The sequence below is a fragment of the Procambarus clarkii genome, chromosome 44 (genome assembly GCF_040958095.1).
Source record: "Procambarus clarkii isolate CNS0578487 chromosome 44, FALCON_Pclarkii_2.0, whole genome shotgun sequence".
In the NCBI taxonomy this organism is placed as follows: Eukaryota; Metazoa; Arthropoda; class Malacostraca; order Decapoda; family Cambaridae; genus Procambarus; species Procambarus clarkii.
The window spans coordinates 30598395-30614261 of NC_091193.1; the positions used below are offsets into that span (position 1 = coordinate 30598395).

The window sequence follows — 15867 nt, forward strand, 5'->3', positions numbered from 1 at the left end:
GACATGGCAGGATGTGCAGAATACCCCCGTTGAAAAACAGAGGTGCAACTAGTACTCTGAGAGAGAACTCTATCAACATCAGAGGTCCGAGACTGTTCAACACGCTTCCACTACACATAAGGGGCATAACTGGTCGACCCCTCACAGTGTTCAAGAGAGAACTGGATAAGCACCTCCAAAGGATACCTGATCAACCAGGCTGTGACTCGTACGTCAGGCTGCGAGCAGCCGCGTCCAACAGCCTGGTTGATCAGTCCGGCAACCAGGAGGCCTGGTCGACGACCGGGCCGCGGGGACGCTAAGCCCCGGAAGCACCTCAAGGTAAGGTAAGACCTAAAACGTTGATAAAGCGAGAGGGGCTATTCAGTAAATTCAATTTTAATAATAAAAGGATAGACTTGGAGATAATAAACAGGGAACTTACAAACATTCCATGGGAAACTGTTCTAAGTAATACAAGTCCTACAGAAGGAATAGAAAAACTGACTTCGGAAGCGTATCAAGTCTGTCTGAAACATGTTCCTTTGAGGAAAGCCAGAAAGAGATCCAACGTAGAAAGAGAACGCAGACGACACTATAAACGCAGGAAAAAAATAACAGAACTGCTTATGCATACACGAATTTCCCGTCAAAGAAGGAATAATTTAAATAGGAAGATTGAAGAAATCGAACGGAAATTGAAACACTCATATGAAACTGAAAAAAGGCAGTTAGAACAGAAAGCAATTCAGGAAATAAAGAAAAATCCAAAATATTTCTTCACATATGCGAAATCAAAAGCAAAGACCACTGCCAGTATTGGACCTATTCGTACAAGTGAAGGTTCATACACGGAGGATGACAAAGAAATTAGTGAAATCCTAAAAAAACAGTATGAGGACATGTTTAGCACTCCAATAAACAACATGAAAGTGGAAGATCCAGACCATTTCTTTATGCGGGATATTCAAACCCCTGTAAATATAACTGATATCAACGCGAGCGCACTAAATTTTGAAAGGGAAATTCAAAACATGCCCATGCACTCGGCCCCAGGTCCAGACTCGTGGAATTCAATATTTATAAAGAAATGCAAAGTGCCGGTAGCACAGGCACTCAGTATAGTGTGGAGGAAGAGCTTGGACACGGGGGAGATACCAGATGCACTTAAAGTAGCAGACATAGCCCCTCTACACAAGGGACGGAGCAAAGCATTGGCAAAGAATCATAGACCAGTTGCACTAACATCGCACATCATAAAAGTATTTGAGAGAGTGATTAGGAGTCATGTCACCAATTTTATGGAGACCAATGGTCTTCACAACCCAGGTCAATATGGATTTCGAGCGGGAAGATCGTGCCTCTCACAGCTACTTGAGCACTACGACAAAGTCACTGAGGCATTAGAAGAAAAACAGAAAAACAGAATGCTGATGTGATATACACAGACTTCGCAAAGGCTTTCGATAAATGTGACGAAGGCGTGATAGCACACAAAATGAAGTCAATGGGAATAACCGGTAAAGTAGGACGCTGGATACTCAGTTTTCTGTCAAACAGGATTCAGCGAGTAACGGTCAACCATATAAAATCTAGTCCAAGTGCAGTTAAAAGATCTGTACCTCAGGGTACACTCCTTGCACTGCTGCTTTTCCTTATTCTCATATCAGATATAGACAAAAATACAAGTCACAGCTTCGTATCATCCTTTGCAGATGACACAAAAATCAGTATGAAAATTATCTCGGATGAAGACACTGAAAAACTTCAAGCTGATATTAATAAAGTTTTCGACTGGGCATCAGAAAATAACATGATGTTTAACAGTGATAAATTCCAGGTACTCAGGTACAGTAAAAATGAGGACCTTAAACATAATACAGAGTACAAAACACAATCAAATGTACCCATAGTAGGAAAACAGCATGTAAAGGATTTGGGAATAATAATGTCTGACGACCTAACGTTTAAGGAGCATAACCAAGCAAATATTGGGACAGCCAGAAAAATGATAGGATGGATTACGAGAACTTTCAAATCCAGGGATCCCATCACAATGGTTGTACTCTTCAAGTCACTTGTGTTGTCCCGTCTTGAGTACTGCTCAGTACTCACTTCCCCCTACAGAGCAAGAGAGATTGCTGAAATAGAGGGAATACAGAGAACATATACGGCACGCATAGACGCAATAAAGCACCTAAATTATTGGGATCGTCTCAAAGCCCTCCAAATGTACTCACTAGAAAGAAGACGAGAGAGATATCAAATAATATACACCTGGAAGATACTGGAGGGCCAAGTACCAAATCTACACAGTAAAATAACAACGTACTGGAGTGAACGATATGGAAGAAAATGCAGAATAGAACCAGTGAAGAGTAGAGGTGCCATAGGTACAATCAGAGAACACTGTATAAACATCAGAGGTCCGCGGTTGTTCAACGTCCTACCAGCAAGCATAAGAAATATTGCCGGAACAACCGTGGACATCTTGAAGAGGAAACTAGATTTATAACTCCAAGGAGTGCCGGACCAACCGGGCTGTGGTGGGTATGTGGGCCTGCGGGCCGCTCCAAGCAACAGCCTAGTGGACCAAGCTCTCACAAGTCAAGCCTGGCCTCGGGCCGGGCTTGGGGAGTAGAACTCCCAGAACCCCATCAACCAGGTATCAACCTATAAATTAATTTACAAAGATACATGTGCCACATATCAGTGAAAGAAAATTGATACCTGGTTGATGGGGTTCTGGGAGTTCTTCTACTCCCCAAGCCCGGCCCGAGGCCAGACTTGACTTGTGAGAGTTTGGTCCACCAGGCTGTTGCTTGGAGCGGCCCGCAGGCCCACATACCCACCACAGCCTGGTTGGTCCGGCACTTCTTGAAGGAAACAATCTAGTTTCCTCTTGAAGATGTCCACGGTTGTTCCTGCAATATTTCTAATGCTCGCTGGTAGGACGTTGAACAACCGTGGACCTCTGATGTTCATACAGTGTTCTCTGATTGTGCCCATGGCACCTCTGCTCTTCACTGGTTCTATTCTGCATTTTCTTCCATGTCGTTCACTCCAGTACATTGTTATTTTACTGTGCAGATTTGGGACCTGTCCCTCCAGCATTTTCCATGTGTATATTATTTGGTATCTCTCTTGTCTCCTTTCTAGTGAGTACATTTGGAGAGCTTTGAGACGATCCCATTAATTTAGGTGCTCTATCTTGTCTATGCGTGCCGTATATGTTCTCTGTATTCCCTCTATTTCAGCAATTTCTCCTGCTCTGAAGGGAAAGTGAGTACTGAGCAGTACTCAAGATGGGACAAGACAAGTGATTTGAAGAGCACAACCATTGTGATGGGATCTCTTGACTTGATGGTTCTCGTAATCCATCCTATCATTTTTCTGGCTGATGCAATACTTGCTTGGTTATGCTCCCTAAACGTTAGGTCGTCGGACATCATTATTCCCAAATCCTTGTCATGCTGTTTTCCTACTATGGGTAGATTTGATTGTGTTTTGTACCCTGTATTATGTTTTAAGATCCTCATTTTTGCCGTACCTGAGTACCTGGAATTTATCACCGTTAAACATCAAACGGGGAGCCGATCGGCCGAGCAGACAGCACGCTGGACTTGTGGTCCTGGGTTCGATCCCAGGCGCCGGCGAGAAACAATGGGCAGAGTTTCTTTCACCCTATGCCCCTGTTACCTAGCAGTAAAATAGGTACCAGGGTGTTAGTCAGCTGTCACGGGCTGCTTCCTGGGGGTGGAGGCCTGGTCGAGGACCGGGCCGCGGGGACACTAAAAAGCCCCGAAATCATCTCCAGATAACCTCTAGATCATGTTATTTTCTGCTGCCCAGTTGAAAACTTTGTTAATATCTGTTTGTAGTTTATCAATGTCTTCAGCAGAGGTAATTTTCATGCTGTTTTTTGTATCATCTGCAAAGGATGACACAAAGCTGTGACTTGTGTTTTTGTCTATATCTGATATGAGAATAAGGAACAGCAGTGGTGCAAGGACTGTATCTTGAGGTACAGAGCTTTTAACTGCGCTCGACTCGATTTTACTTGATTGACTGTTAATCTTTGTGTTCTGTTTGACAGGAAATTGAGTATCCAGCGTCCTACTTTACCAGTTATACCCATTGACCTCATTTTATGTGCAATCACTCCATGGTCACATTTGTCGAATGCCTTTGCAAAATCTGTGTATACGACATCTGCATTATGTTTTTCCTCCAATGCCTCAGTGATTTTGTCATAGTGGTCAAGAAGCTGTGAGAGGCATGATCTTCCTGCTCTAAATCCATGTTGGCCTGGATTGTGAAGGTCTTTGGTTTCCATGAATCTAATGACCTGACTCCTGATCACTCTCTCAAATACTTTTATTATGTGGGACGTTAGTGCAACTGGCCTATAATTCTTTGCCAATGCTTTGCTACCACCCTTGTATAGAGGGCAATGTCTGCTGCTTTAAGCGCATCTGGTATCTCCCCTGTGTCCAAGCTCTTCCTCTACACTATACTGAGTGCCTGTGCTACTGGCACTTTGCATTTCCTTATAAATATTGAATTCCATGAGTCTGGACCCGGGGCCGAGTGCATGGGCATATTGTCAATTTCTCTTACAAAATCTGCCACGCTCGTGTTGATATCAGTTATATTTACAGGTGTTTGAGTATCATTCATAAAGAAATTGTCCGAATCTTCCACTTTCATGCTGAGTATCGGAGTGCTAAACATGTCCTCGTACTGCTTTTTTAGGATTTCACTAATTTCTTTGTCATCCTCAGTGTATGAACCATCACTAATACGAATAGGTTCAATACTGGCAGTGGTTTTCGCTTTTGATTTAGCATATGTGAAGAAATATTTTGGGTTTTTCTTTATTTCTTGAATTGCTTTCTGTTCTTGTTGCCTTTCTTCAGTCTGATAGGAATGCTTCAGTCTCTGTTCGATTTCTTCAATCTCCCTGTTTAAATTATTTCTTCTCTGTATGGAGAGTCGTGTCTGCTTAAGCGTTTCCGTTAATTTCTTCCTTCTTTTGTAATGTCGTCTGCGTTCTCTTTCTACATATGACCTCTTTCTGGCTTTCCTGAAAGGAACATGTTTCAGACAGACTTCATATGCTTCAGAAGTCAGTTTTTCTATTCCTTGTGTAGGATTTTTATTTCTTAGAACATTTTCCCATTGAATGTTTGTAAATTCCCTGTTTATTTTCTCCCAGTCTATCCTCTTATTATTAAAATTTAATTTATTGAATAACCCTTCTCGCTTGTTGTTTCTCTTGGGCCTACTACCGTTATTAATGTTAGTTAGCACTTCAATGAGCTTGTGGCCCGAGTACGTAGTGTCTGAGACAGTAATGTCTCTCATTAGCTCCTCATTGTTCGTGAATATCAGTTCCAGAGTGTTTTCGTTCCTAGTTGTTTCTGTAATCTGCTGACTGAGCGAGAATTTGTCACAGAATCTCGGTAGTTCTCTGACCTGTGGTTGGTTATTTCCAGGTTGATTTCCTGTTATAATGTTATTGTTTACTATTCTCCATTTTAAACTGAGTAGATTGAAGTCTCCGAGGAAGATGATATCTGGTACTGGGCTTGCTAGGTTATCAAGGATATTCTCTATTTTGTTTATCTGTTCAGTGAATTCCTCAACTGTTGCATCTGGCGGTTTGAATATTAAAATAATAAGTAGATTCATATTTTCTACCTTGATTCCAAGTACCTCAACCACCTCATTGGACGAGTTCAGTCCAATGGCGTTGGGGTCTGTCCTTCCGTCGAGCTCACAGCATGGTGAGGGAGTTCGCGGAGGTGTGGTTTGCTCTTTGGGGGATTCGGGTCGCTCGCGGATCAACGATTCGGCTCCATTCGGACTGCTCTCTGGTGGTTAATTTCCTGAACTGTGGGGGTTCAATGCGGTCCTTGTTTTTTTGGGGGTTGGTTGCTTCGGGTGACTCGTCTGCTGAGTTCTCGGGGTTTGGCTCTCCTGGCAGTTCACGTGCAGGGAGTGTCCAATGTCTTGGCTGACGGCCTGTCTCGTTTCATTCCCCTCTCCACAGAGTGGACGGTCGACGACGCTTCCTTTCGATGGCTTTGCCACACGTGGACCCGAGGTGGACCTCTTCACGTAGGCATGGTCGAGGCGCCTTCCCGTGTATGCGGCGCCCTTCCCCGATCGCGAGGCTGTCGGGGTCGATGCCTTTCGCCTAGACTGGTCGAGGTGGGGGTTCCTGCACCTCTTTCCCCCAGTTCGGCTGTTGTTCCAGGTCCTGACTCACTTAAAGACTCACCAGGGGAGAGTTGGCCTTCTGGCCCCTTGGTGGCCGGCCGAGCCTTGGTTTCAGGTGCTGCTTGCTTGGTGTCCGAACCCGAGGGTTTTCCCTCGGCTCTGCCTCTTTCAGCAGATCGGGCTGGTACGTCACATGGCTGGTTCGATCTTCTCCTCGAGTCTTCGCATATGGGTTTTTTGACAAGAGTTTATCATCATCTCTGTGGTGATCAGGTGGCCTCCTTGTTGGTGTCCCACCTGAGGGTTTCTTCTCGGCGGCAGTATGAAGTTTCCTGGCGGTCCTTCTGTTGCCTTTTGCGTCTTCGTTGTGTTAGTTCCTTGTCTGTTTGGGTGGTCTTGTTCTTCCTCTCTTGGTTGTTTCAGGACCGTCATACTGAAACAACCATAACTGGCATAATAGGCATAACAGTGTTATGCCTAACACTGTTGCCTCATATCGTGCGTCGCTGGCAGGAGTCGCTTCAGCTTGCCTTCGGTATCGATGTTACGTCTGCTCCATTTCGCAAGCTGTCTCGTGCATTGTTTCACCTCCGGCCTGCTCATGCGCCGCCTGAGCCGTCCTGGTCTTTGGACCGAGTGCTCTCTTTCCTTTCGTCTCCTCGTTTCGTTGTGGCCCCTTCGGTCCGGGATTGTTTTTCCAAGGCTCTTTTCTTGTTGGCATTGGCCTCTGGGGGTCGGGTGGGGAAGCTTCATGCTCTCCTCTGGCGCAGGGGTTTCTGCTCTTTTGGTCATGGAGATTGTTTTGTTCGCTTGCAGCCGTCTCCTTCTTTTCTGGCGAAGAATGAGACTGCTGCGTTCCGGAGGGGTCCGTGGGTGGTTGATGCTTGGTTGGTCAGGCCGGGGGTGCATCATGTTCTGTGTCCAGTTGCGGCGCTTCACCGTTATTTGCGCGCCACGGCTTCTGTGTTCAGGGATGCGCTTTGGGTTGATCCGGTTTCCCTTCTTCCCTGTTCGCGAGTTTGGGTCTCCCAGGTCGTCCGCAGGGTTATTAAGTCCAGCCAGCCTGTGGTCTATCCCCGTGCCCATGACGTTCGTAAGTTCACGGCTCTTGCTGCCATCTTTGGGAATATGTGTTGGTCTGATATTCTTGCGCGGGGATTTTGGCAGTCGAACAGGGTCCTGGCTGCTCGTTACCTTGTGAATGTCCCTGGGCCCCGTCGGGCCTGTGTTGCTTTGGGTCGGCGGTTGCAGCCAGTTGTCTCGGCTTCAAGTTGAGAAGTGAGCGACAACCGCCTCCCGGGTAAGTCCCTCTTTTTCCGTCTGTGGGTAGTTAGCTCCGGGGAGCTGATGGGGCTTCCCCCAGAAAACCAGCGTTGAATGTAATGAAACGCCATTTTCTGGGTGAGTCCCAGAGGCTCCCCGGCATCCCTCCCTTCCTCCGGTCGGCGTTTTTTTCGCATTTTTGACATCCAGGCTCAAGAACGGAGGTGTGGGTAGCCGGCGTGTAGGGTCTGGGGCTCCCCCTTCCCCCTCCCGGGGAGGGGGGAGCTGCGCAGACAGTGGTGCGGCAACGTGTGACATCACACTAGTTTGCTTGTTTTTCTGTTGAGGAGTTCTATTCACTACTTCGGCTTTTGGTAGCAATTTTAACCAGAATAGGGGTTTGTTTTGGGGCGCTTACCTTTCTGGGTGCCTGTTCCGGTCGATGGCAGACATAGAATGCTTCCAACCACACGGGGGTTTCTATAGGTCATTGCTCCCCTTGCCTCTCTGAGGGGGCCCGTTTCTGGCCGTGGTCCCCGGTAGGCCTAAGAACTCCATTCACATGACTGATGCCAAAGTCTGACATTAGCATATCAGCCTGGGAATGCTCTGGGGAGCCTCCGGGACTCACCCAGAAAATGGCGTTTCATTACGTTCAACGCTGTTTTTTTTTCCTTGATTTGACATCCAGCCACAGAACAGAAGGTGTGGGTTGCCAGTGCGAGGGGTCTGGGGCTCACCTTTGCTGCGCAGACGGCAGTGCGGCAGTTGGTGACGTCATGCTCATTTGCTTGTTTTTATCAGGGGAGTTTTGTCCACTTGTTAGACTTTCAGTAGCAGTTTCAACCAGAATAGGGGTTTGTTTTGGGATGCTTACCTTTCTGGGTGCCTGACCCGGTCGATGGCAGACATAGAATGCTCCAAATCACATGTGCTGTTCTATTGGCCATTGCTCCTTGTGCCTCTCTGAGAGGGCCAGGTTCTGGCTCGTGGTCCCTGGTAGGCCTATGAACTCCATTCACACTGATGCCAAAGTCTAATATATAGCATATCAGCCTGGATAGCTCTGGGGAGCCTCCTGGTCACACCCAGAAAATGGCATTTCATTACATTTAACACTGGTTTTTTAGTTAGTATATTTGGGGGGGTGTGGAAAGAATTAATTCATTTTACATTATTTCTTATGGGAAAATGTGTTTCAGTTTTCATAATGTCTTTGGGAACGGATTAAATACGAAAACTGTGGTACCACTGTATTGTCATTACTAGAAAAAATGTAATTTAATATTATATATTATCAGTTTGAGGTGGTCATGCTGTACTATTCTTTCAGTAAGGACTTTGTAATAAAAGTAACAATTTTATCTCTACTATTTCCACAATATTCTAAAGCCAACGGATATCACACTTCATAAATATCTCATAATATTACATTGTACTTCATATTTTCAGGGTGAAACTGTGGATGAATGGTATAGCTTGACTGGCAAGCTTGGAGATGGTCAGGAAGGAACAGTAAATATTGTTATGTCATACTCTGTAAGTACATATCTTTTATTTCATTGCATTGTGTAATAACATCACAAACAGTATACTTGGAGGAATGTTAGCGCGTCTGGCCTTGAACCAGAGAGGGAGTCAGCATCAGCTGTGTGGCCACCTGTAACTGTCTGCACTCACCAAAGCAGCTTAGTGGTTTGCTATGGTGAACAAAACATGCAGAAATGTATATATAACCTGTGTATATAGTGTAATAACAGTAAAACTATTTGTTTGTTTTATGAACATAATAATTGAATCACTAATATAATCACAATACTTTTGAGTATAGCGATGATTCACACATTTTATTATATAAATATACCTGTACAACCCATCCTCTTAAAAATAACGTCACTTTTGGCTCGTATGCACGCTATGGCCAAATTTGGACATAATTTGAAATAAAATCGACTCACAAAAGTGATGTACTGTTCCGTTTTCTGTTTGAGTCGTCCGGCTTACTCAGCCAGCTTAGAAAAGGATTCTTTTCATTAACGTTTTTCATACCGTTTTGAAACTTTATGAGAATTTCCTGCCCACCTAACCTATCAGAGGACCCTTAACTTACTATTGTTGAAAAAAAAAAATCCAAAATTTATAATAATTTTTTTTCATTTTCAAATTACGTCCATATTCGGCCATACTGGCAAACGGTCAAAAGCGACGTTCTTCTTAAGTGGACAGGTTGAAATATATGACACTACACACTATTGAATAATATTACTGCAAAATAAGTCAGAGACATTGAAATAATTAGGTAATAATATTTATGTGGTAACTCCCGCCTGACAGCTCTGGCAGAGCAGACTGCATTTGGTGCTTGCTCTGTCAACGCCTCTTTTCTGGGGTGAGCCCCTACGGCTCCCCGGAGCTATCCAGGCTGATACGAGTATCCATAACTTTGGTACCAGTCGATATGGGTGGAATTCAAGACCTACCGGGGTCCACGAGCCAGAACCTGGCCCCCCTCATAGAGGAATGAGAAGCAATGGTCTATAGAAATGCACTTGTGATTTTGGAGCATTCTATGACTGCCATCAACCGGGACAGGCACCCAGAAAGATAAGCGCCCCAAAACAAACCCCAATTCTGGTTAAAAACGACAAGTGGACAGAACTCCCCAAATGAAACAAACGAGTAGACAGAACTCCGCAAATGAGAACGGGTAAACAAGCATATCACGCGCGCTGCATGTCTGCGTCACTTCCCCCTCCCCGGGAGGGGAAAGGAGGAACCCCAGACCCCCGCGCTGGTGATCCATACCTCAGTTCTTCGGCTGGTGTGTGGCACAACGGTTGAGTGGCTCCATCTCCAGATTTTTGTTGTGCTGTGCCTTGGTTCAGTACTGCTCTTACGGTGGCATGCAAGCTGGGAGTAATATTCCTAGATTCTCGAGCTGCATGCGCTTAGGGTTCCCTTCCCTAAGTGCCCTATAAGCACTGTAAGCCCTAAAGAGAACCCCAAGCCCCTAGGGTGGTACCTCTTCCACAAGTCCCCTTGGGTCTACCTCTGTTGGTCTTTTGGTGCTTGGTAATTGACAGCCCCGAGTGTTTTGGGGGCTTTCACCCTTGTTTATCTTGGGGTAAGTGGTAGTTTTTGAACTGGTATGGGTGCGGGGTAGCAGCTGGTTTTCACCTATAATAGCGGCTGGCTCTATTCCTTCTGGATACGTTGTTCTCCTGTGAGGTTTTTCTTTCATTTTCGTATTTTGCCTGGTAGGGGTGGGGAGGTGGGGGTCCTGCCATGATGTCTACTACCCCCTGTTATATTAGGGTTTGCTTCTTGTTTTGTGGTACCCCCCTGCTCCGCCCTCATGAGTGGACATGTCCCGGGGGTTCAGCTTTAACAGTGTTGTTTGGTAGCTTGGGCACCAGTTAGCAGTACCCTGCCTGGAATAACCCTTAGCAGACCCAGTCTAGGGGCCCTGGGAAACCCCGCCGGGGGCACTTGGGTCTGATGGATGCAACCCCCTGAGTCCCCTCTCGCTTTGTGCAAGTTTGAGGGTTGCTCTGTTCCCTTGTCTCAGGGCAACGCTCATTGTTTTTTGCCTCTGTCATGCTGCTTGTTGGGTCGGTGACACCTTTGACCCAGAGTCCTGCTAGCTTTGTTGCTTGTCTGTGACTTGGTTCACCCAATCTGATGATGACATTATTCGGGTGCAGGCGGCTCGCGTATTGCAGAATAGGTTTAGGTTGTTGCAACGTGCTAGGTTGGTTGGTTCCCTGGATGCCCAGAGGCTGCCCCGTTTCGCTTTTAGGGACCCGGACCTGGGGTTGTTGGTCGCATCAGCCTTGGTTCAGTCTGCACCCCTTCGTTCTTCCCCCTGTTGTGGTTCGGTTCGGTTCCCCTCCTCCTCCTGCTTCTGACTCCTAAGTGTCTGAAGGCTTCTGGGTCAGGGCAGGGTTTAGAGGTTTCTGAGACTCTGGCAGTTTCAGGGGTTGCCCCTTCCGGGGTGGTGGCGGAGGCATTTGAGTCTGTTCCTTCAGCCGTAGCTCCGGGGTCTGACCAGTGGGCCCATCCTCTTCCTGCTATTTTGGCCGCTCCGGCTTTTTCTTGTGAGGCCGGGACTTTGTAGGACAACTCGCCCCCATTTCCAACTTGACATGGAGGTTCCCAGGGTTAGGGAAGAGCTGACTTGGGGGCCTTGGGCCCCGATGAACCCGGCCTGGGTTTTGTGACCCTCTGAGCTGGGCTTATTGTTACAAGGAGTGGAGGTTTCCTTTCCCCCCTCTGCGTACGAGTTGGATTTGGATTCGGCTCCTCCCTGGGTTCTGTTCCGTGTCTCTGCGGGTCCTTTGATTCTGTCCTTCCGGAGGTTTTCGGCTTCCTATGTCTCGCCTGCTGAGGTGCGAGCAGCCATCGCGGCTTACCTCTTGCGTGATCTGGAATATGCTTCTATGAAGGATCCATCTTCCTTCAGGTATGGGTCTTCATCTCCATACTGGGTTCGTTATGAGGTTCCAGAGTCGTCCTGGCTTGCGGACTGCCCTTTGCTCTCATTGGATGCTTGGGACACCGTCTGCTGTACCAGCATGCTTAAGTGGTGCGAAACATTGACTGTGGTCCAGGTTTACCTGGGGGCAATTTTGTTCACCTTAATGAGTGTCTTTCTGTGGGGAGCCCCTACGGCTCCCTGGAGCTTATCACGCTAATGTATGTTATATTAGACCAGGACATTAGCTAAGGAGTTCAGACCTACCAGGGACCAGCGCCAGAACCTGGCCCCTTCAGAGAGGTTTCAGGGAGCAATGGCCCTGGAAAACCCCCTTGTGGTTGGGGTTTTCCTTATCTGACATCGACCAGGGTTAGGTACCCAGAAAAGTAGGCATAAGAAAACAAACCCCACAAGGTAAAAAAAAATAAAACAAAAAACCGGACAGAGGGGTAGAAACTCCCTACAATCCCAAGGAAACGAGCAAACAAGCGAACATCACTCTTTACTGCCGCTTCGATTGTCCGCACAGCCCTCCCCGCCACGAGAAAGGGAGGGGAGAGCCCCGGACCTCACCGCACCGGCTTCCTAGCATCAGTTCGTAAGCTAATGTCAACTGGGATAGACGCTTCTCTGGCCTCAGTTTCCTAGGCGGTGTTTGCCCCTTGTTTGGCCCTGGGTAGGGACTGGTATTGTGCTGGTTAGGGCGTCAAGGTGTTGCGCGATTTGCCACCTCAGCGGCGACCGGTTCCTGTTGCCTCTGGAGACGGTGTACTTTTGCGGGGGTTTTCTTGTTTTTATTTTCATTTGCCTGGTGGGGGTCTGCATAGTGTGGCTATAGTTCCACTGGTAGTGTTTGGTGGCCCTCTGCTAGGCCCCCCATGATTGTACACGTCGCAGGGGTTTTCAGTGTTGTCCTCTACCCCATGCTAACTTTGGGTTTCTTAACTGGTTAGCAACACCTTGCCCGGGCTTCCCATAGTTATTACCCATACGGGCCATGGAAACCCCTGTCTGGGCTCGGTGGACCATTGAATGTGTCTTCCGAGTTCCAACCCGTCTTGTACGGGATCGTTGGTTGCTGTGCCCTTGTCTCTGGGTGACAGCCGTCACTTTTACCTAAAGGGTTCAGGGGGCTTTGTTTCCTCGTGTGTGACCAGGTTCTGCCTTCTGGGGTTCCGGGGTCTTCCTGGCTTGCAGACTGATCTTTTTGGGTCTTGGCATGTGTTGTGGCCATGCTGGGACTTTGTGGTTTTGTTGTCGAGGTGGGCCTTTTGATGCAGTTTTGTGCCTTCTTCGCCTGGCCGGCGTGGTGCTCTCTGCCCACTGGTCGGCGGCTTGTAATTTTCTTTTCACGTGTATGTGTGACGTTGTATATATATATGTGTGTATATGTCCATAATATATATGTATGTATACTTTTTCTTTCGGAAGGGGCTCTGTTCCCTTCGCTGTTGACGGGGTGCTGGGGGAGCAGCTTGCTCTGTTGACTCTCGCATAGTCCCGCAGTTAGTGGGTGCTTTTGGTTGTCTTCCGGCCTCTGGTGGCAGCGGCGGATGGCTTCTCCCCCTTTGGGGGGTTGAGGGCTAGCGGTGGGCTTCTTTCCCTGCGCTTCGTCATGTCATCTTAGTGGGTGTGTTGGACGTGGTCGATTCGCCCCATCCTTCTGGGGTTCCCATCTGCTCTATGCAGACACGGGCCTGGCGAATCTGCGGTTCTTCTGGACTTGTTCAGTCTGCACCCTGGATTCTATGCCCTCATCGGAGGACTGTTGTCTCCGGTCCGGCTTCTGTTGGGGCCGGGTGCCTGGATGGTGGCCCTGGACCTCCAGGTCAATTCTTGGCACATTCTTCTCCAGTTTTCCGGGACTGGCACAGTTGATGGTGGGGCTTCAGGCTTGTCGCTTTTGTTGCCTTCCCTAGTTTGTAATTGGCACTTGGTGTATTTACACATCTGTACCGGATCTTGGTGCCCTGTCTTGAGTCTGCTTAGGATTCGGTGTCTGGCCTATCTCAAAGATTGGCTGGTGTGGGCTCCCAGTGGGTCCGCTTGTCTGCTCGCCAGGTGTGTGGTTCTTTCCAGATCGACGGGTTTGGTTTCCTGGTGGTCTGGAGTCCGTTCCATCTGTTTCCGTCCCGGGTTCGGACCTGGCTGGGTCTTGTTTAGGGCTCTTGGGCCGCTCCTTGTCCTTCCCTCCAGAAGTGTTGCTGCGGCTGTGGTCCCGCCTTCGGCTGTTCATGATGGGGTCCCGGGATGCTCAGCGGTTGCTTGAGCAGTTGTGCGGAAGTTTGAACTTCGACGTGCTGGTCTGCCCGCCGGGTCAGGTTTGGCTTTGGCGTGCGTCTGGTTCCTTCGGAGACTCCCCTTCTGCCTCTCTTGCAATCGTTAGGTTCGTTCCTCCGTTTGTTCGTTCCTCCGGGAATCTTGTGTTGGTGCTGCGTCACCAGCTTCCTCTTTGGGGTTTTTGGGGTTCCTTGCCTTGGCACCTCCCCGAGCCTTTGCTCGATGTGTTTACAGACGGGTCATCTCTCGGCTGTGGCTTTGTGACCAGTGCTCACCAGGTCAGTCGGGGATGGTGGGGACGGTTGGTGTCCGTCTGTCGGGCTCACAGCATGGTCCGAGAGTTCGTGGCTGTTTGGTTTGCGCTTCGGAGGGTTCGGGTCACTCGGTGCTCTACTATTCAGCTCCATTCAGACTGTTCTCCTTTGCTGGAACCATGGGGTTTCTCTTAGGTGTTTGCCTTTGGGGTTCGTCCCTTCAAGTGGCTCGTTTGCTGAATTCTCGGGGTTTGGCTAACTGTGAGGTTCATGTCCTATGTCCTGGCGGACAGCCTGTCTCTGGTCATTCCTCTGTTAGCGGATTGGTCAGTCGTCACCAACTCGTTTCGTTGGCTCTGCCGGACGTATGAACTCCTGGCCATGAACGTCTTCGTGTCGGCGTGGTCTAGGCGTCGCCTATTCTATGTGGCGCCCTTATCCGCCTGTGAGGCGTTCACGGTGGATGGTTTTCCTCTTCTCCTGGTCCAGCTGTTGCTTTGGGTTCTGGCTCGGTTGGAGTCCATTCCCAAGAGAGTAGTCCTCATGGTCCCTTGGTGGCCGGCCCAGCTTTATTTTCAGACAATGCTTGATAGGTGTCCGAACCCGGGGCGTTTTCCTGCGGCTCCGCCTCTTTCGGCAAGTTGGACCGGTCCTGTACGTGCAACCCGTTCTCGCACTTGCTTCAGTCAATATTGGCTTATTTAATAAGTGCATATGTGACATACTAAATGATTGTGAATATTTTAGTTTACCTTGAAAAGCTTCATAGAAAACACCGACCGGACCTAACCTTCTTAGTATGTTAAGATAAGCATCTATTGCTTCTTATTTACAATTATTACTTACCCTATCAACGGTATAGGTTAAGTAATAATTGTAATTGTAACATACTAAGAAGGTTAGGTGAGGTCGGTGTTTTCTATGAAGCTTTTCAAGGTAAACTAAAATATTCACAATCAATTAGTATGTCACATGTGTACTTATTAAATAAGCCAATATTGGCTATAAGCAAGTGCGAGAACGGGTTGGTACTTGACTGGTTCGGTCTTCTCCTCGGCCCTTCACGTCTGGTATTTTGACGAGGTTATCACCATCTCTGTGGTGATCAGGTGGTTTTGTTGGTGTCTCACCTGCGAGCTTCGTCTCGGCGACAGTATGATGTTCCTGGTGTTTCTATGCACCTTTTTCTTGCTCTTCGTAGGTTGTCTTCTCTTTCGCATCGGGTTGTCTTGTCCTTTCTTGGGTTTTCAGGACTACAGTTATTTGATGTTTCTTACTGTCGCTTCGTTTCGTAATTACCTAAGTGTAATTACCTAAGTGTAGTTACAGGATGAGAGCTACGCTCGTGGTGTCCCGTCTTCCCAGCACTCTTTGTCATATAACGCTTTG

At 47.8% G+C, this 15867-nt stretch overlaps 1 protein-coding gene across 4 annotated transcripts in view; it reads left to right on the forward strand.

Moving 5' to 3' along the window:
• Nucleotides 1-15867, forward strand: part of LOC123745442 (toll-interacting protein) — a 148294-nt gene that overhangs the window by 102593 nt on the left and 29834 nt on the right. For all 4 annotated transcript variants that reach the window (XM_045726024.2, XM_069300873.1, XM_045726023.2 and 1 more), the window contains one exon: nucleotides 8920-9006. In XM_045726024.2, the coding sequence (XP_045581980.1) occupies nucleotides 8920-9006 (87 nt within the window). The remainder of the gene's footprint in view (nucleotides 1-8919; nucleotides 9007-15867) is intronic.